Source organism: Mirounga angustirostris, unplaced genomic scaffold (assembly GCF_029215605.1).
Source record: "Mirounga angustirostris isolate CCGP_5_RB_7025 unplaced genomic scaffold, mMirAng1.0.hap1 SCAF_5, whole genome shotgun sequence".
NCBI lineage: Eukaryota > Metazoa > Chordata > Mammalia > Carnivora > Phocidae > Mirounga > Mirounga angustirostris.
In genome coordinates, this window is record NW_026991713.1 from 125,705,188 (window position 1) to 125,722,686 (window position 17,499).

Genomic DNA, 17,499 nt, shown 5'->3' on the forward strand with positions numbered 1-17,499 from the left:
ATGTACAGAGAGTCCCAACGAGTCACGCCTGCTAGTTGGACCCTGGGAAAGTGAGTCTGGCTGAGATAATAGAGTTTGCATATGAAATGTGAGGCTGTCTCAGTCACTGGAAATGTCTTTTTGTTTTTTTGGAATTCTCTGGAAGCCACCTTTCTTTTTTGGGTTATGCCAAAACTTACCATTTTTTAAATCTAGGCTTAACATTTCCCCACCTCTTTCTGAAGACCGCAGCTGTAATTGGAGGGTGTATTTTATATTTTAAAATGTATTTTGTGCTTCTGTTAATTTTTTTTTTTTTTTTTTTGGAGAGTGTGAAACTTGATGATATTAGAAAGAAGCACGTTTAGGCCCTGAGACACACATTATGAGTCAGCAAAAGTAAACATTCTTCTCCTGTTTTCTGGGATCTTGCATTTTTTTTTTTTATAGCTGATACAGTCTGATGTTCTCTTTAAAAAAAAAGCTCCTGTGAAAAAGCACTTCTAGGGCTTATAAATTGCCCAGTGCGTATACTTTCTGCCTGTTCACCCAAACATACTGTTTCACGGAGTTTTCCATCTCCCACTTCGACTACCCGTTATTCTGACTTTTGGAGACCTGACACAGCAGTTCTCAAAGTTGGTCCTGGGGCCCCTGAGAAGTCCTGGAGTCAAGTCCGTTCCGGGGGAGCGGGGTCTGTGACATCAACACTATTTTTATAATAACAGTGAGACATAAAATGCATTTTTCGCTTTAATTACCCTACAGATGAACTGTGACGTCTACGAGAGGCCTTCTGGAATGTGTGCTCCTGCATTTTTTTTTTGTTTTAAGATTTTCTCGGGTTTAATTTCTAATATGATATGTGCGGGTGGATATAACCCACCTTCGCAAAACTCGCTGGGAATACTCCGTGTTTAAGAGGGGAAGGGTGTCTTAGACAAAAATATTCAGGAACTGCTGCTTTAAGGGTGTCTGCTGGGCAAAAGATGTTGATTTTAGTGATTTTGCAGGATAAATACTCAGGGAGAATATTGCTGCAGAGGAGTGTTTTGGTCTAGAAAGAAGTTGGCAGGCTTGTTCTTCCTTTCTGAATGTCCGCCTAACACATGCACTATCCTATTGCTTGCACTAATGAATCTAATTGCTTGATATCATTGTTCCTGAACCAGCAACAAAAGAAAAAGCAGTTTACTATTGAGCAAGGCTACTTAAGACTTTATCGAGGTTATCTGCATAGCAGAAAACCATCTTTGTAAATGACTTTTTAAATACATTCTTTCTGTATATGTAGTTTGGTTTTTCCTGTTAACATTTAGAAATGTATGTTTGTTACCTTTTCCAGTATTTGGAAATCACCTAGGTTCCATCTTGCCATGAATTTGCAGTATAGAAATGCTACCAAACACTAAACTTGGGTCAGGGGAAAGGAAAAAAGAATTTTTGCCTGGCTTACATAAAAGTGCCAGGCCCAAGAAGTGTCATCTTTGAAGAACTGACCCTGACTTTTTTCCCTGTCTGCAGCCTTCACCGTACCTTACTGTGTAAATGTGGTTCGAAACATAGGCATTCATTCATTCATTCATTTCATTTCATTCATTCGCACATATTCGGGCTGTTATTACCCTTCTTGCTTGAAGGGTTAAGCCTTGGATGGAAGCCAGGGCCTGGAGATTTCTCGTGCTTTGGCTTTGTGATCCACAGGAAGGCTAGAAGTACGAGTTCTCTATTAAATGTTCAGGGCTTATCTTCTCTCGATGTGGACTAGTAAACTGTAGTTTAGCTGAATTACTACGTCTTTATAGATTACATAAGTCATAACAGAAAGGACATTTGGGTCTGTAAATACAAAGAACAGATCTCTCAACCCCCCCTCCTAGCCCCCACCAGTCAGTGATCAGTCAGCATTCTTTGTCACGGACCCCAAGAGACCTCGGCACAGCCGCTAAGATGGATCAGAGCCAGCGCTCAGCATGAAACCTATTTTCCACCTTAGGCTTATCTGCTATGCTCCGAGTCTGGGGGCATGCGGGAGTTGTCATGATCTATTTTTAAAGGCAGTATTTAATTTAAAGCATTTAAAGATAACTTAGAAAAGGTAGAATAGAACTATTTATATACAGGTTACTTATTGCTTAAAATGTATCCACTATTTCTAGGAAAAAGGAAAAAAATCAAGCTAACTGGAAAGATGAAGTTGTCTTGCTAAGTTTTTAGTATTGTGTACAAACAAGCACTTGTAGTGGGTTTTCTCACTTCACGGCTCAAGTGTTCTGGTGTTTGGGCAGTTCCCAGGGAGCTAAGTGATGTCTGGAGCTCATCTGAGGTCACAGTGGAACAAATCCAAATGGGGACCTGTCCTGACCGTTAGGTTAATTCTGTTCCTAATAGAATACCGTAGAAATTGTGATGCTCTGGAATGATGAATCCAAATGCCTGTTCTAATCACCTTTTTTAATCAAAAGAGATGGGCAGGGGAAGCCAGGCCTGGTACTTGGCAGCTAGCCATGCACCTTTAGAAAATACTTGGCTGGTCAAATGCTTGCCCTTCCCCTTCTAACCAATATGATCTACTTTTATTTTATTTTTGTTGCTCACAAGAACTCTACAGCCTCTTCACGAGCCATTCAATAAAATCAGTTTCTGAGCTGTCTTCACCTCAACATGTCAGACAGGGCAGTCTCTAAAGCACATCCTTCCAGAACACATGCTCAGATTGCTCTGCCCCGGGGTGGAGGCTGTTAACATGCTTGGCTTTGGCACGTAGATTGGTGTCCCCTCTGGCTTCGTTGGGGCAGCACTGACCCCAGACCGGGCCCACGGATAGAAGGTACAACGCATTGTCTAACGTACTTTTACGTCAGTGCTTTTCAAGCTTTTGTGTGTAGACCGATCACTGGGGAGTCTTGGTAAACGGCGGATTCTGTAGGGCTGAGGGCGAGCCACGATTCGGCAGCTCTGACAGGCTCCCAGGTGACGCTGACGTACCCGGCCTTCCGTTCCTCTTACAGTTCAACTTCCCACTTTGTTTTGTGTTCACTGCAACAAGGCTACCAAGACGTCAGGCCTGAGACCGATGGAACCGAGAGATATCCGGGCCGTTCGAGACTTGACCAACACTTACCTGAAGCAGTTTCATCTCGTCCCGGTGATGGATGAAGAGGAAGTAGCTCACTGGTTCCTCCCCCAGGAGCACATTATTGATACGTTTGTAGTGGAGGTAAACATAAGGGGGTTAAGACACTACAGACAAGTATGAAAACACCACACAGCTGAGTCTGTTTTCCGGAGGGATCAAAGAGTGCCGCTCTCTCTCCTCTTTCTCCGTGACTCACTGCTTCCAAACCAGATTTCTGCTCCCCCCGATAGAACCAGAATTTATTCTTACAGTTTCCGTTCCTAGAGAAGAGCATATTTTTGCTAGTGATTAATAGGAAATCAGGATACGTTTCTGTTGGTACCTATGTGATTAATTGCTTTATTCAGTTTTGAAAAAGTCGATTTGGATGGCGTTATCTGAGGTACTTTCCAAAGTTTAATATCTTTGGGTTTTGCAAACCTGGTTTGACCTGAACTGCTTTCCGTTGAGATGGCATAACTCAGCCACTTAACCCTTGTTCAAGGGAAGGAAGGAAAAGTAACAGATTTTCTGATTATTGATTGGATGAATTTAACATAGTGCTTTTTAAACCTTTTTTTAGAAAAAAAAAAAAAGCTTGGAATTTGTTGTTCAGATGATGTTTCGCATAGAAGCTCTTTGAGTTGAAGTGGGATTGGGTTCAAAAGTTGAGATTTAAGCTGGTAAGTACCTGGAGGAGAGAAAGAATAAGGAGGCCAGGTAGAAATTCCGACAACAGTCCATTCACCATTCAGGTGTGAGCACTGAGCTGGAATTGTCTTTTCAACATTGTCAGGCATCCATCTGGATGTAGGATGACAGCCAAGGCAGCGCAGAAATGGTAGAAACAGACAGGGTGAATTCAAAGGACATTTCTGGAGAACAACCGAGCAGTCTTTGTTTTTAAGCTCTTATTTCTAGAACAGAGTGCACATCTTTAAGCACAAATCTTTTTAAATTTAAATTCAATTAACATATAGTGATTATCAGTTTCAGAGGTAGAGTTCAGTGATTCATCAGTTGCATATAACACCCAGTGCTCAATATATCATGTGCCCTCCATTTAAATGTCCATCATCTAGTTACCCCATTCCCCCACCCACCTCCCCTCCAGCAACTCTCAGTTTGTTTCCTATGATTAAGAGTCTCTTATGGTTTGTTTCCTTCTCTCATTTCATCTTGTTTTATTTTTCCCTCCCTTCGCCCTGTGATCCTGTTTTTTTCTTAAATTCCACATATGAGTGAGATCATATGGTATTTGTCTTTCTCTGACTGTCTTATTTCACTTAGCATAATACCCTGTAGTTCCATCCACATCATTGCAAATGGCAGCATTTCAAATTTTTGATGGCTGAGTAATATTCCCTTGTATATATGAACCACGTCTTCTTTATCCATTCATCTGTCAGTGGACATCTTGGCTCATTCCATAGTTTGGCTATTGTGGACATTGCTGCTATAAACATTGGGGTGCAGGTGCCCCTTTGGATCACTACATTTGTATCTTTGGGGTAAATCCCTCGTAGTGCAATTGTGGGTCATAGGGTGGCTCTATTTTCAGCTTTTTGAGGAACCTCCATACTGTTTTCCAGAGTGGCTGCACCAGCTTAGACTCCCACCAACAGTGTAAGAGGGTTCCCCTTTCTCCGCATCCTCGCCAACATCTGTCATTTCCTGACTTGCTAATTTTAGCCATTCTGACCCATATGAGGTAGTATCTCATTGAGGTTTTGATTTGTATTTCCCTGATGCTGAGTGATGTTGAGCACTTTTTCATGTGTCTGTTGGCCATTTGGATGTTTTCTTTGCAGAAAAGTCTTTTCTTGTCTTCTGCCCATTTCTTGATTGGATTATTTGTTCTTTGGGTGTTGAGTTTGATAAGTTCTTTATATATTTTAGATACTAGCCCTTTATCTGATATGCAAATATCCTCTCCGATTCTGTCGGTTGTTTTTTGGTTTTGTCGACTATTTCCTTTGCTATGCAAAAGTTTAAGCACAAATCTTTATGCATTTGTGGTTAGTTTCTCCAGGACAGCAGTTCTCAAAGTTTTTGATCTCAGGACTCATTCACTCTGAAGAACTATTGAGGACCCCAAAGAGCTTTTATTTTTGTGGATTATATTTACAGGTACTTATTACATTGAAAATTGAAGCAAAAATTTTTAATATTATTATTTTATAAATCAGAGAAAGCCAAATGCTGTATGATCTCACTTATATGTAGAATAAAAAAAAAAAAATCCAAAATTCACAGATGGAGAAAACAAGATTGGTGGTTGCCAGACGTAGAGGGTGGGCGAAATGGTTGAAGAGGGTCAAAAGGTACAAGTTTCCAGTTATAAAATAAATAAGTCATGAGGATGTAATGTACAGCATGGTGACTACAGTTAAGACTGTGTTGCATATTTGAAAGTTGCTAAGAGAGCAGACCTTAAAAGTTCTTATCACAAGAAAAAAAGTTGTTACTACATGTGGTGGTAGATTTTAACTAAACTTACTGTGGTGATCATTTTGCAATGTATACAAATATCGAATCATTATCTTGTACACTTGAAAGTAATATAATGTTATATGTCAATTATATCTTAGTTTTGAAAGAATAAATAATTGAAAAAATATATATTTAATTTAATAACAATAATAAACATGTTACCTAAATAACATATTTTTTATGAAAAATAACTGTTTCCCAAAGTGACAAAATTAAGAATGGTATGTTTTATATTTTTGCATATATCTTTTTTTTTTTTTTAATATTTTATTTTATTTATTTGACAGCGAGAGACAGCTAGAGAGGGAACACAAGCAGGGGGAGTGGGAGAGGGAGAAGCAGGCTTCCCGCCGAGCAGGGAGCCCGATGCGGGGCTCTATCCCAGGACTCTGGGATCATGACCTGAGCCGAAGGCAGACGCTTAACGACTGAGCCACCAGGCGCCCCAATTTTTGCATATATCTTTAATGTCTGATTTACTAGAAGACAGCTGGGCTCTCATATCTACTTCTGCATTCTATCTATTGTGATAAATTATTTTGGCCGACGTGTGTGAAAAAAAATCCTTCACATGAAGTATTGACGATATGGAAAAGAGTAAATATTTTAGTAGCCTATTCAGATCGTTTTGAATATTCTCTACCTGAAAGCATACTAATGAACTTTGCATACTCTGTTTGATTAAAATCCATTGGTCTGTCTTGTCCTTTGATCATTCCTTTACCAGTGTATGAGTTTGTAACATCATATATTGATCATTTGGAAAATACCAATTCACTGAGTTAAAAAGATCTTCTAGATGCTAACAGTTCATTATATAATATCAAAAAGTCTCATTCATTGATATCCCCACCATTGTCATCAGAAAAGTATATAATATAGTTCATGGTGGAGGATACAGGTTTTTCCAGACATAAAGTTGTACCCTGAAAGCTCAAATTATATCACTGGCAACAAATCCCACCAATATTTTCCTTGAAGTGATAGGATCACATCATTGATTTCCAAGATGTGCCAAATACCCAAGTTTCAATGACCGGAGTTTGTTAGTCCTCTTTTTGAGTGGTGTTCCATGAAAAAAGTGGCTAGTTCAGCTCACACCTCCATCGCCTACAGGCTTCTCTTTGAGACAGCAAACTCAAGGAAAATGAGAGTTTTCCTAGAAAAATAAAAAGACTGCCCTTTCAGTAGGCAACAGAACTGCTTTGTGTGCTTCGTCCCATGCCATCACACAGGATGGGAAAGGATGAGTTGTTAAGCATCGGGAGTTAACACCGTTACGAATTCTTATTCAAGGACGTGCTTAAGTGAAACCTTTTTTTTTTTTAAGCCGTGAGTTTGTGGTGGTGAAGAGTAAGAAGACCACCGGCACGGTTTGGTGCCGAGGCCCGGATGGTGGTGGCACCATCGCTCCTGCATTCTTGGTGCAGATGTCCACACAGTGAACGAGGCAGATAACTTCGTAGTGCTGTTAGGAAAATCGTTTTGATTCCTCGGACTTCTGGAAGGGTCTCAGATACCCACAGGGGTTCACAGACCACATTTTGAGAACTGCTGCCCTCGGGTATATACTCAGAGGTCGAGCTGTGTTGTCATACAGCTCATCAAAGTATCTCCTAGCAGTGTTGGGGAGGTCCTGTTTCCACAGATCCTCACGCACATTTGGTTATTACCAGACTTTAAATTTAGGCCAGTCTGATGGGTATCAAGTGATACCTTGTTTTTAATTTGTATGTTCTTATTACTAATGAATTTGAACATCATCTCATAAATCTGCTAGCCATTTTTATGCCGGGCATATACTTTGCCTCTTTTTACCTGTAATCTTCTTGGTTTCTAAAGGTTTTTCCATAGGTTGAATGCTAATATTTGTATTGGGCTCTATTTCTGGGTTCTCTCTTTTGTTCCATTGATCTCTGGTGTCTGTCCCCCCACCAACACCACACTGTCTTGATTACTGTGGTTCTATATAAGTCTTGATAGGTAGAGTGATTCGTCCCACTTCATTCTTTCTGTCAAGATTGTTTTAATCTATTTCTTTCCCCCTTCCATATAAATTTCAGAATAAGCTTGTTTTTGTCTATGAAGTACCTTGCTGGGATTTTGATAAGAATGACATTAAATCTATAGATTAATTTGGGGAGAATTCATGAGTCTTCCAGTCCATGAACACGATATGTCTCTATATTTATTTAGAACTTTTGAATTTTATCAGCATTTAATGATATTCAGCATCCATATCCTGTACATGTTTTCTTAAGTGTATACCTTACATATTTGATTTTCCTTAGAGCAATTATAAATAGTATTATGTCTTTAATTTTGGTTTCTGCATGTTCATTGTCAGTGCATAGAGTGCAGTTGCTTTTTCTGTGTTGATCTTGTATCCTGCATCCTTGCTGAAATCACTTAATAGGTCCAGGAGTTTATGTGTAGATTTCTTGGGATTTCTACATAGACAGTCATGTCACCTGCAAATAGGGACAATTACATTTCTTCCCTTCCCATCTGCATGCCTTTTATTTCTTCTTCTTGTCTGTTGCAGGGGGTAGATCTCCCAGTACTTTGTTGAATAAGAGTGGTAAAGGTCGACATCCTTGTTATTGGTATTAGTGGAAAAGCATTCAGTCTTCTGCCATGAGGCGTGGCATTAGCTGGAGGATTTTAGTAGATGCTTCTTACCAATTTGAGAGAATTTCCCTGATTCCTAACTTGCTGAGTTCTTATCATGAATGGGTGTTGGATTTTGTCCATTGCTATTTCTGCTTCAATTGATATGATCATGTGATTTTTCTTCTTTAGTCTGTTGATGTGGTATATTACAGTGGTTGATTTTCACATGTTTGACTACTCTTGGCATTCCTAGAAAAAACCCATTTGGTTATGGTGTATAAATTTTTTTATACATTGTTGGATTTGGATTGCTAACATTTTGAGTATTTGTTGAGTTCAACAGAGATATTGGTCTGCAGTTTCTCCTTTTTTTTTAATACTGCTTTTGTCTGGTTTTTTCAGGATAATTCCGGCCTCATAAAATGAATTGGGAAGTGTTCCCTCCCCTTTCTTCTAGAAGAAATTGTATAGAATTGGTGATAATACTTTAAGTATTTGCTAGAATTCTCCACTTGACACCGTCTGACCTTAGAAAATTCTTTTTTGTTAAAGTAAGTTCCATTTCTGTAATGGTATAGGACTATTCAAGTGATCTGTTTCATCTTGATTGCATTTTAATAGGCTGTGGTTCTTGAGGAATTGGTCCATTTCTTCTAGATTGTCAAATTTAGTAAGAGTAAAGTTGCTTAATTATTCTTTTGTCCTTTTACTGGCCAAAGGATTTTTTTTTTTAATTTTTTTATTAACATGTAATGTATTATTTGTTTCAGGGGTACAGGTCTGTGATTCATCAGTCTTACACAATTCAGAGTGCTCACCATAGCACATACGCTCCCCAGTGTCCATCACCCACCCACCGCATCTCTCCCACCCCCCTACTACTCCAGCAACCCTCAGTTTGTTTCCTGAGATTAAGAGTCTCTTATCGTTTGTCTCCCTCTCTGGTTTGGTCTTGTTTCATTTTTCCCTCCCTTCCCCTATGATCCTCTGTCTTGTTTTTCAAAATCCTCATATCAGTGAGATCATATGATACTTAATCTTTCTCTGATTGACTTATTTCACTTGGCATAATACCCTCTAGTTCCATCCACGTTGTTGCAAATGGAAAGATTTTATTTTTTGATGGCTACATAATATTCCATTGTAAATATATACCACATCTTCTTTATCTACTCATCTGTTGATGGATATCTGGGCTCTTTCCATAGTTTGGCTATTCTGGACATTGCTGCTATAAACATTGGAGTGCAGGTGCCCCTTTGGATTACTACATTTGTATCTTTGGGGTAAATATGCACTAGTGCAATTGCTGGGTCATAGGGTAGTTCTATTTTCAACTTTTTGAGGAATCTCCATACTGTTTTCCAGAGTGGCTGCACCAGCTTGCATTCCCACCAACAGTGTAGGAGGGTTCCTCTTTCTCCACATCCTCGCCAACATCTGTCGTTTCCTGACTTGTTAATTTTAGCCATTCTGACTGGTGTGAGGTGGTACCTCATTGAGGTTTCGATTTGGATTTCCCTGATGCTGAGTGATGTTGAGCACTTCTTCATGTGTCTTTTTGGCCAAAGGATTTATAGTGATAATGTTTATTTCATTCCTGATATTGACGATTTGTATCTTTTCTTTTTATGTTTGTTGGTCTTGTTAGTGTTGTATCAAATCAATTTTGATTCCCCCCCAAAGAACAAGGCTTTTGTTTTATTGATTTTCTGTTTTCCTGTTTTCAGTGTCATTGATTTCTGATCTTATGTTTATTATTTCCTTCCTTCTGCTTGCTTTGGGCTTCTTTTGCTCTTCCTTTTCTTGTCCCTTGAGGGAGGGATTTAGATCATTGAGACCTTTCCCTGTTATAGTGTAAGCATGTAGTTCTATAAATGTCCCTCCCTGCACTGCTCTAGCTTCATCCTACATATTTTGGTATGTCATATTTTCATTTTCATTTGGTTCTATGTATATATGTATTTGTTTATTTTTAAAGATTTTATTTATTTGAGAGACAGTGCACACGAGCAGGGGGGTGAGGGGCAGAGAGAGAGGGAGAAGCAGGCTTCCCGCGGAGCAGGGAGCGCGATGTAGGGCTCCATCCCAGGACCCTGAGATCATGACCTGAGCCGAAGGCAGATGCTTAACCAAATGGGCCACCCAGGTGCCCCTGTATTTTTTAAAATTTATTTTGAAACTTCCTCTTTGAGCCTTGGATTATTTAGAACTCTGTTTTTCAACTTTGACTTCTGAGAGATTTCCTCTTGATTTCTAGTTTCATTCCATTATGTTGGAGAAGACACTCTGTATGATTTCAGCTCTGTTAAGGTTCTTGAGGCTTATTTTAGGCCCAAATGGTCTATCTTGGTGAATGTGTGTGAAGTGTATATTCTACTCTTTTTAGATGGAGTGTTCTATGTATGTCATTTAGATCCTATTATATTATTCAGATTTTCTACCTTCTTGATGATTTTCTTTCTAGCAGCTCTGTCAGTTGATGAGAGGATGTGCAAGTCACCAGCTATATCTTTGGACTTGTCTATTTCTCTTTCCACGTCTATCAGGTTTTTTTTTTTATGTATTTTGAGGGTCCTGTTTAGTACTTAATACATATAGGACCTTTATGTTTTCTCAGGGGATCAATCTTTTTATCAGAATATAATACCCCTCTTTGTCTCTAGTAATTTTCTTTGTGTGAACTCTACTTTATTGGATATAAATATAGTCACTCCTACTGTTTTAAAGATTTATTTGAGAGAGAGAGCATGCATGGTGGGGAGGGGCAGAGGGAGAGGGAGAATGAAACTTAAGCAGACTCGGCCCTGAGCGTGGTGCCCAACATGGGGCTGTCTTGTCACAACCCCGAGGTCACAACCTGAGCCAAAATCAAGAGTCGGAGATGCTTAACCAGCTGCGCCACCCAGGCATCCCATCATTCCTACTACTTTAAGATTAAAGTAGTGCATGGTATATCTCTTACAGCCCTTTTACTTTCAACTTATCTACGTCATTGAACTGAAAGTTTCTTATAAACAGCATGTGGTTGAACCGTGTTTCTTTATCCACTCTGCCAGTCTTTCTTTTGATTGTTGTATTTAGGCCCTTTATATTTGATAATTACTGATAGGCTAGAGCTTAAGTCTGCCATTTTATTATTTGTTTTCTGTTTGTTTCCTCTGATTCTTATTCCTCTTGTTTCTTTTTCCTTGCCTTCCTAGGGGTTACTTGAATATTTTTTTAGGATTCTGTCTTGATGTATTTATGGTGCGTTTGAGTGTATTTGTGTAGTTTGTATGATGGTTACTCTGACTATTCCTATATATAGGAATATGGTGACTTACCACAGTCGATTGGTGTCAACATTTTATCACGTCAAGTGACCTTACTTCCATCAGATCCCTTTATCTTCTTGACTTTTTAAATACTGTCTTAAGTATCAGATGGTGTTACAACTTGTGTTTCAGTCGTCAAGTAGATATAGAAAACTCATGAGGAGAAGCATAGTTTACAGCATATAACAAGAGTTCTGCTCTGTTGTTCCTTCTTCCTGACACTCTAAGATTTCTTCTGTTATTATTGCATTTCTGTTTGGAGAATGTCCTTTGGCCAGCCTTAAAGGTATGTCTGCTAGCAACAAAGTCTTTTAGTTTTCGTTTGTCTGAGAATGTCCTTATTTCTCCTTCATTCCTGAAGAATAGTTTCACCAGATGCAGAATTCATGGCTGATCATTCTTTTCTTTCAGCCCTTAAAAATGTTGTGCCACTGGAGGGTGCCTAGGGGGCACAGTCAGTCAAGGTTCAGTTCAGGTCATGATCTCTCAGGGTTGTGAGATTGAGCCCTACATGGGGCTCCACACTCAGCGTGCAGTGTGCTCAAGATTCTCTCGCTCTCCCTCCATTCCTCCATGGACTTGTGTGCACTTGCGCATGCTCCCTCTCAAATAAATAAATTTTTTAAAAATGTGCCACTGGGGTGCCTGGGTGGCTCAGTCAGTTTATGTGTCTGATTCGATCTCAGCTGGGGTCTTAATCTCAGGATCCTGAGTTCAAGCCCTGCACGGGGCTCCACACTGGGCATGCAGCCTACTTAAAAAAACAAACAAAAGAATGTTCCACTTCCTTCTGGCCTCTGTGGTTTCAGATGAGAAATCTGCTGTCATATAAAGTGGTATTCTCTTGTAGGTAATGCCTTTTCTCTGTGACTATTTTCAAGGCTTTTGTCTTTAGTTTTCAGAAATTTAATTAGGATGCATCCTGGAGTAGATTTCTTTGGGTTTTTCCTGTTAAGGTTCACTCAGCTTCTTGATTCTGTTGTGTGTGTTTTGCCAAATCTGGGAAGCTTTCACCCATTTTTTTCACAGCCCCCACATTTTTCTTTCTCTTCTGGGACTCCAGTGATAGGAATGTCGGATCTTTTGTTCCTGTCCCACGATCCCTGAGACTTAATTCATTTTTTTTTTCAGTCTATTTTCTCTCTCTTGTTCAGACTGGGTAAATTCTACTGAATTCTTCAAGTGCAGTCATTTCTGTCCTCTGTCATCTCTACTCCACTACTGAGCCCATCCAGTGAGTTTTGGTTTTCAGTTTCAATTTTTTGAGCCGAAAATCCTTATCAAAGCTGAAAGTTTAGGTCTTCAGTTGATCACGAATACTGAGCTGCTAATACAGAGCAGTAGAGAATCACTTTAGTGAGATGTCTTTAATTTCTTAGTGTCTGAAAAACGGTTTCATAAATCAGAAGCATTCAAAAGCCAAATAATGCATCCATATGGAATTTTCTTTTCAGGTGAAAGAAATACTTGCAAGAGCATACATGTGGTGTAGCCTGTTCAGCTGTGTAATTCAGGCATAGCATAGTTTGAGTTGTATGCCAACTGTGTAGGCCACCACAGCTAATTAAAGCAATGTAAACAGTACTGGCTCATTTCTTGTATTAACAGGTATCCCAGTGACGATGAAACCAAGACCGTCGTTTGCATCCCTTTTGATTTTTGGTGGCTTCAGATTCACAGGTGCATGTTCGGGTGTGGTACTGATGCCTTTCACAAGTTTCTCAAAACAGCTTCCAGACTCTCTCCACCTTCACTTTACGCTGATACAATTCTTGCTTTGTGCCAAGAAGATATTAGTATGATACGGTATCTTTGAGTTGGAAAAGGCAGCCTTCCAATCCCTGGAGCTTTTGTTTCTACAAAAACAGTGAATCTACTTTCATCCCTGTTCCCTAGGTCTAGGGAGACTCAGGAGTTGAGCTAGAGGAAACTTTGCTTTTAGAACGTTCTCCTTCTGGGGCGCCTGGGTGGCACGGTCGTTATGTGTCTGCCTTCGGCTCAGGTCATGGTCCCAGGGTCCTGGGATCGAGTCCCACATGGGGCTCCCTGCTCCGTGGGAAGCCTGCTTCTCCCTCTCCCGCTCCCCCTGCTTGTGTTCCGTCTCTCACTGTGTCTCTCTCTGTCATATAAATAAATAAAATCTTTTAAAAAATAAAAATAAAAGAACATTCTGCTTCTTAAGAACATTATGCAGACAGCCAGCTACCAGTAGGCTAAGAAAGGTACAACACCATGCTCTTCTCAGGTTCTACCCAGCCCACCCTCTGGGCCCCCAAACAGACTGCTGAGAGAAAGGTAGTAGGAGTTGTTGCTTTTTGTTCTAACAGCAAGTTACGGTACACGTCAAAAATCAAAAAGTGAGCTTAAATGCGTGGATGCAGCATGTTCAAGGAGGTATTTACCTGACGTTACCTTTGTCCTTTAGAACTCCAGTGGTAAACTAACTGACTTCCTGAGCTTCTACACACTCCCCTCCACAGTCATGCACCACCCTGCGCACAAGAGCCTCAAGGCCGCCTACTCCTTCTACAACATTCACACGGAGACGCCCCTGCTGGACCTCATGAGTGATGCGCTCATTATAGCCAAATTGGTAAGCGGCTCCCTCCCTTTTTGTCCTTTCTCTTGCCCTTTTTGTGTTTTGTCCTTTCTCTTTGCCCTTTTTGTGTTTCTCCAAATATGTGTGCCAAAGTATATAAAACCTCTTACTAGAGCTCCTTCTGCACGGGTGCAATTCATTTGAGATATTTGTTACTGTTGACAGTCCGTCAAAGGGAGAATTTTGATAAGAGTTTTCTTTTAAAACTTCAGAGGCTGTTTGTATCGTTGATTCTATTGCAGCTTAGCCAAAAAGGTATTTTGTGCAAATTAGAAACTCTTAACCCTTATAGAAGAATGCATAAAACCCATAATACAAGGAATATAGGAAAAATACATGGTACCTTGATAAAAGGAATATACATGTTCGTGTTGCAGTGCATAATTAGCAACAGGAAACCTTTGAACTTCAACTTAAATAGTCTCTGAATTTTAAAATTAAAGGAATTTTATTTTTAAAATTAAGGAGCTTAGTATTAAAAAGAAAGGCATTTAAAATGAAAGGAAATAAATTCAAAATGTGCTCTACTATATTTGCAATATTTTTCTGTTTCCTTAGTGTGGTAGTTAGGATAATTGTTAAACTCTTGCTACAGATAAACATTTTTTTTTAAAGAAGTTGAAATTAGCTGACAGTTATTTCAGTGTAATTACTGGACATGAGAAAATATTATTCATGAGAAATTGAGAACAACACGTCCAAAGTGCCTTCTTTGATAAACTGAAAACATTTTTTTAACATAGTACTCTTCCATCTCCAAAACAACATTATCCTATGATTCTTTGATCCTATTGCTCTTTTTCAACTACTTCCCCCCAAAAGCCAATAATAAATGATTTAAGGTAAAACCCCTGAGAAATATAAATCTATACCACATTTTGCATAGTATTTTTACCTAACATTTTCAAGAAATACAATTTTTACTACTAAAATTTTACTAAATTTATTTCCAAGCATCAGCCCAAGACCAAGTACACATTTAAAGTCTTTAAAGCTTTAGCTCAGTCAGAACTTCAAAAGTCCCATAACTAACAGCTCTGGAGATGGAGCCCCCTGGGAAAATGTTCCTTCTGAAAATATCCTAAGACAGTTTTGAACTGAGTTCTTAACCTATACATAGAATGTAGACATTAAACCTTGTTATAAATGCATATTTGAGCTATTAGTAGAGGAATAAAACGGTACACTGCAGTACATAATAATAGAAAACACTCTAGTCCTTTGATGTTTAAAATTTGAAATCCTTTTTACATTGGCAGAAAGGATTTGATGTATTCAATGCACTAGATTTGATGGAAAATAAGACCTTCTTGGAAAAACTCAAATTTGGCATAGGAGACGGCAATTTGCAGTATTACTTGTACAACTGGAGATGTCCAGGAACAGATTCTGAAAAGGTAAGTGCAGTAGCTACACCCTTTATAAACCTAACAAATGTCCCTAGGAAATCCCATACTTGCTGCCCTTAGGATGAAGGCGTTTTTTTTAGTAGCTTTTAAAAACTACAGAGCTATTGTACTGTAATTTATTTTTTCTCGCTTACCTGTTCTTACCATTCTGTTTCTTCCCTCCCTTTAGGTTGGACTAGTATTACAATAGATGGATATTTCTATTTCTAGAACTCTGACATCATCATTTGTTAATATTCTATTTAATGATTCCTGGAACTGCCATTCCAAAGAAGAATAAAAGCACAACTTAAGTGAAATCGATGTAGTCGGTAACAATCAGAAAAGATGAAAAAAAACCACCCGTATGTGACCAATAGTACATATTTCTAGCTAGAATGTTAACATTCTTTTTTCTCACTGTTTACCCATTTGTAGGAGGGATGAAAGGGTACAGAGAGCACATTCCTCTAATCTTCAGACTTTGGGCTGTCTCTTGATGAAGAGAAGGTATTTTTCCACTCTGTAGAAAAGGGACTGTTTTTCTGTGGACTGAAGAAGTCACAGAACTGTGTAAGAAAATCTTTGCTATTGTGTGGAGATAAACTGCTGCATTTCTCTTTATTAAGTGTTGGTCTGTCTGTCCGTGTAACAGAACAAAGGATCCATGTGGAAAATGTGTGCTCCCGTCACCTTACACAGTATCCCTGGGAGCATTTAGGGAATCAGCACCTTCCATAACTCGGTGACAGAGTAGGTGGGTGTTCAAGTATAGAGGGAGATAAAAATGTACTGGGGACTGGGAAGTACATTTATTCCTCCGGAAGCAGAGTTGCCAAATAAACACACAGATGTGTACTTTGATCTCCAGCAGTCAGTGGATTGGTTCAAAAGCAAAGTTTTGTGCAAACACGTGCTGAGAGTACACCCGTGAGTGACTAGACTTCGCTGCTGCCGCACAAACTCGTGTCTTCTCAGCAGCAGCAGAGATGTCAGGCAAAGAAAATAAAAGTTCTAAAGTCACAAGAAATGCTCAGTGGAATTTATTAGTGCTATCAGGACATAGATAGTTTGAATGTTTTTTATGACTTATGCAAAATTGCACATATTCCTTTATGCTGACTTTATCATGAAAGCTGTCATGCTAATGGAAAATATATGTAAATAAGTATTCATAATTTTGTTACTGATGGTGTTTTTATCTAGAATTTGAAAACCCCGTTTTCGCAGTGTACATATATATGTATATATCGCCAGTAGTCCAAGGAGGGGCAGGAATATGCCGAATGAAGCCACAAAGCACTGGCTTTGACTCAGATACCACAGAGTAGATCCTTCTTCCTGCCTTTTACTGTGCCAGTGCCTAGGCTCTTTTGTCCAGAAAAATTTAATTTTAGACAACATGACAGCCTTTCCTTTATGTTCTAAGTGGTCAAATGAAAGCAGTCATATCTTAGATCAGGTGGGAGCCAACAAACTCTGGCCCATGAGCTAGATCCAGCCTGTCACCTGTTTTTGTACAGCCTATGAGCTAAGAATGGTTTTCACATTTTTGAATGGTTGCTGGGATGGGGCGGGGAGCGGGGGGGATGCGGGAAGGGGGGAATCAAAGGAATAACATGTTGTGACATGTGAAAATTGTAGGACACTCAAATCTCAGCATCCATAAAGTTTTATTGGGACACAGCCACACTCGTTTGCTTACGTATCGCCTGTGGCTGCTTCACGCTACAGAGGCAGAGTTGAGTTATTCTGACAGAACTCTATGGCCCAAAAGGCCTAAAATATTTACTGTCTGGCCCTTAACAGGGGGGAAAAAAAATTGTCGTCCCTGACTTACTAGAGCTGAAAGCCACTCTGCACCATCGTCCTAAAGACAAACCCACAGCTGCAACCACCACTAGAGGGGGCTCGGGGACTGCACAGTAGTGCACAGTCAGGCCGGCGGGGTTTACCTCTTTGGAGCCTTAGAGAAGACTTCTCTTATAGGAC

The 17,499-nt window shown here is 39.5% G+C and overlaps 1 protein-coding gene across 5 annotated transcripts in view; it reads left to right on the forward strand.

Annotated features, from left to right (window-relative positions):
* Positions 1-16,131, forward strand: part of NMT2 (N-myristoyltransferase 2) — a 62,887-nt gene extending 46,756 nt beyond the window's left edge. For 3 of the 5 annotated variants that reach the window (XM_045874360.3, XM_045874361.3, XM_064592018.1), the window contains 4 exons: positions 3,029-3,199; positions 13,946-14,113; positions 15,379-15,516; positions 15,698-16,131. In XM_045874360.3, the coding sequence (XP_045730316.1) occupies positions 3,029-3,199; positions 13,946-14,113; positions 15,379-15,516; positions 15,698-15,718 (498 nt within the window). In that variant the 3' untranslated portion in view covers positions 15,719-16,131. Of the gene's footprint in view, positions 1-3,028; positions 3,200-13,945; positions 14,114-15,378; positions 15,517-15,697 lie in introns of those variants that run through there. The other 2 variants (XM_064592017.1, XM_045874362.3) reach the window with 2 other exon arrangements.
* The last annotated feature ends 1,368 nt before the right edge of the window (positions 16,132-17,499 follow it).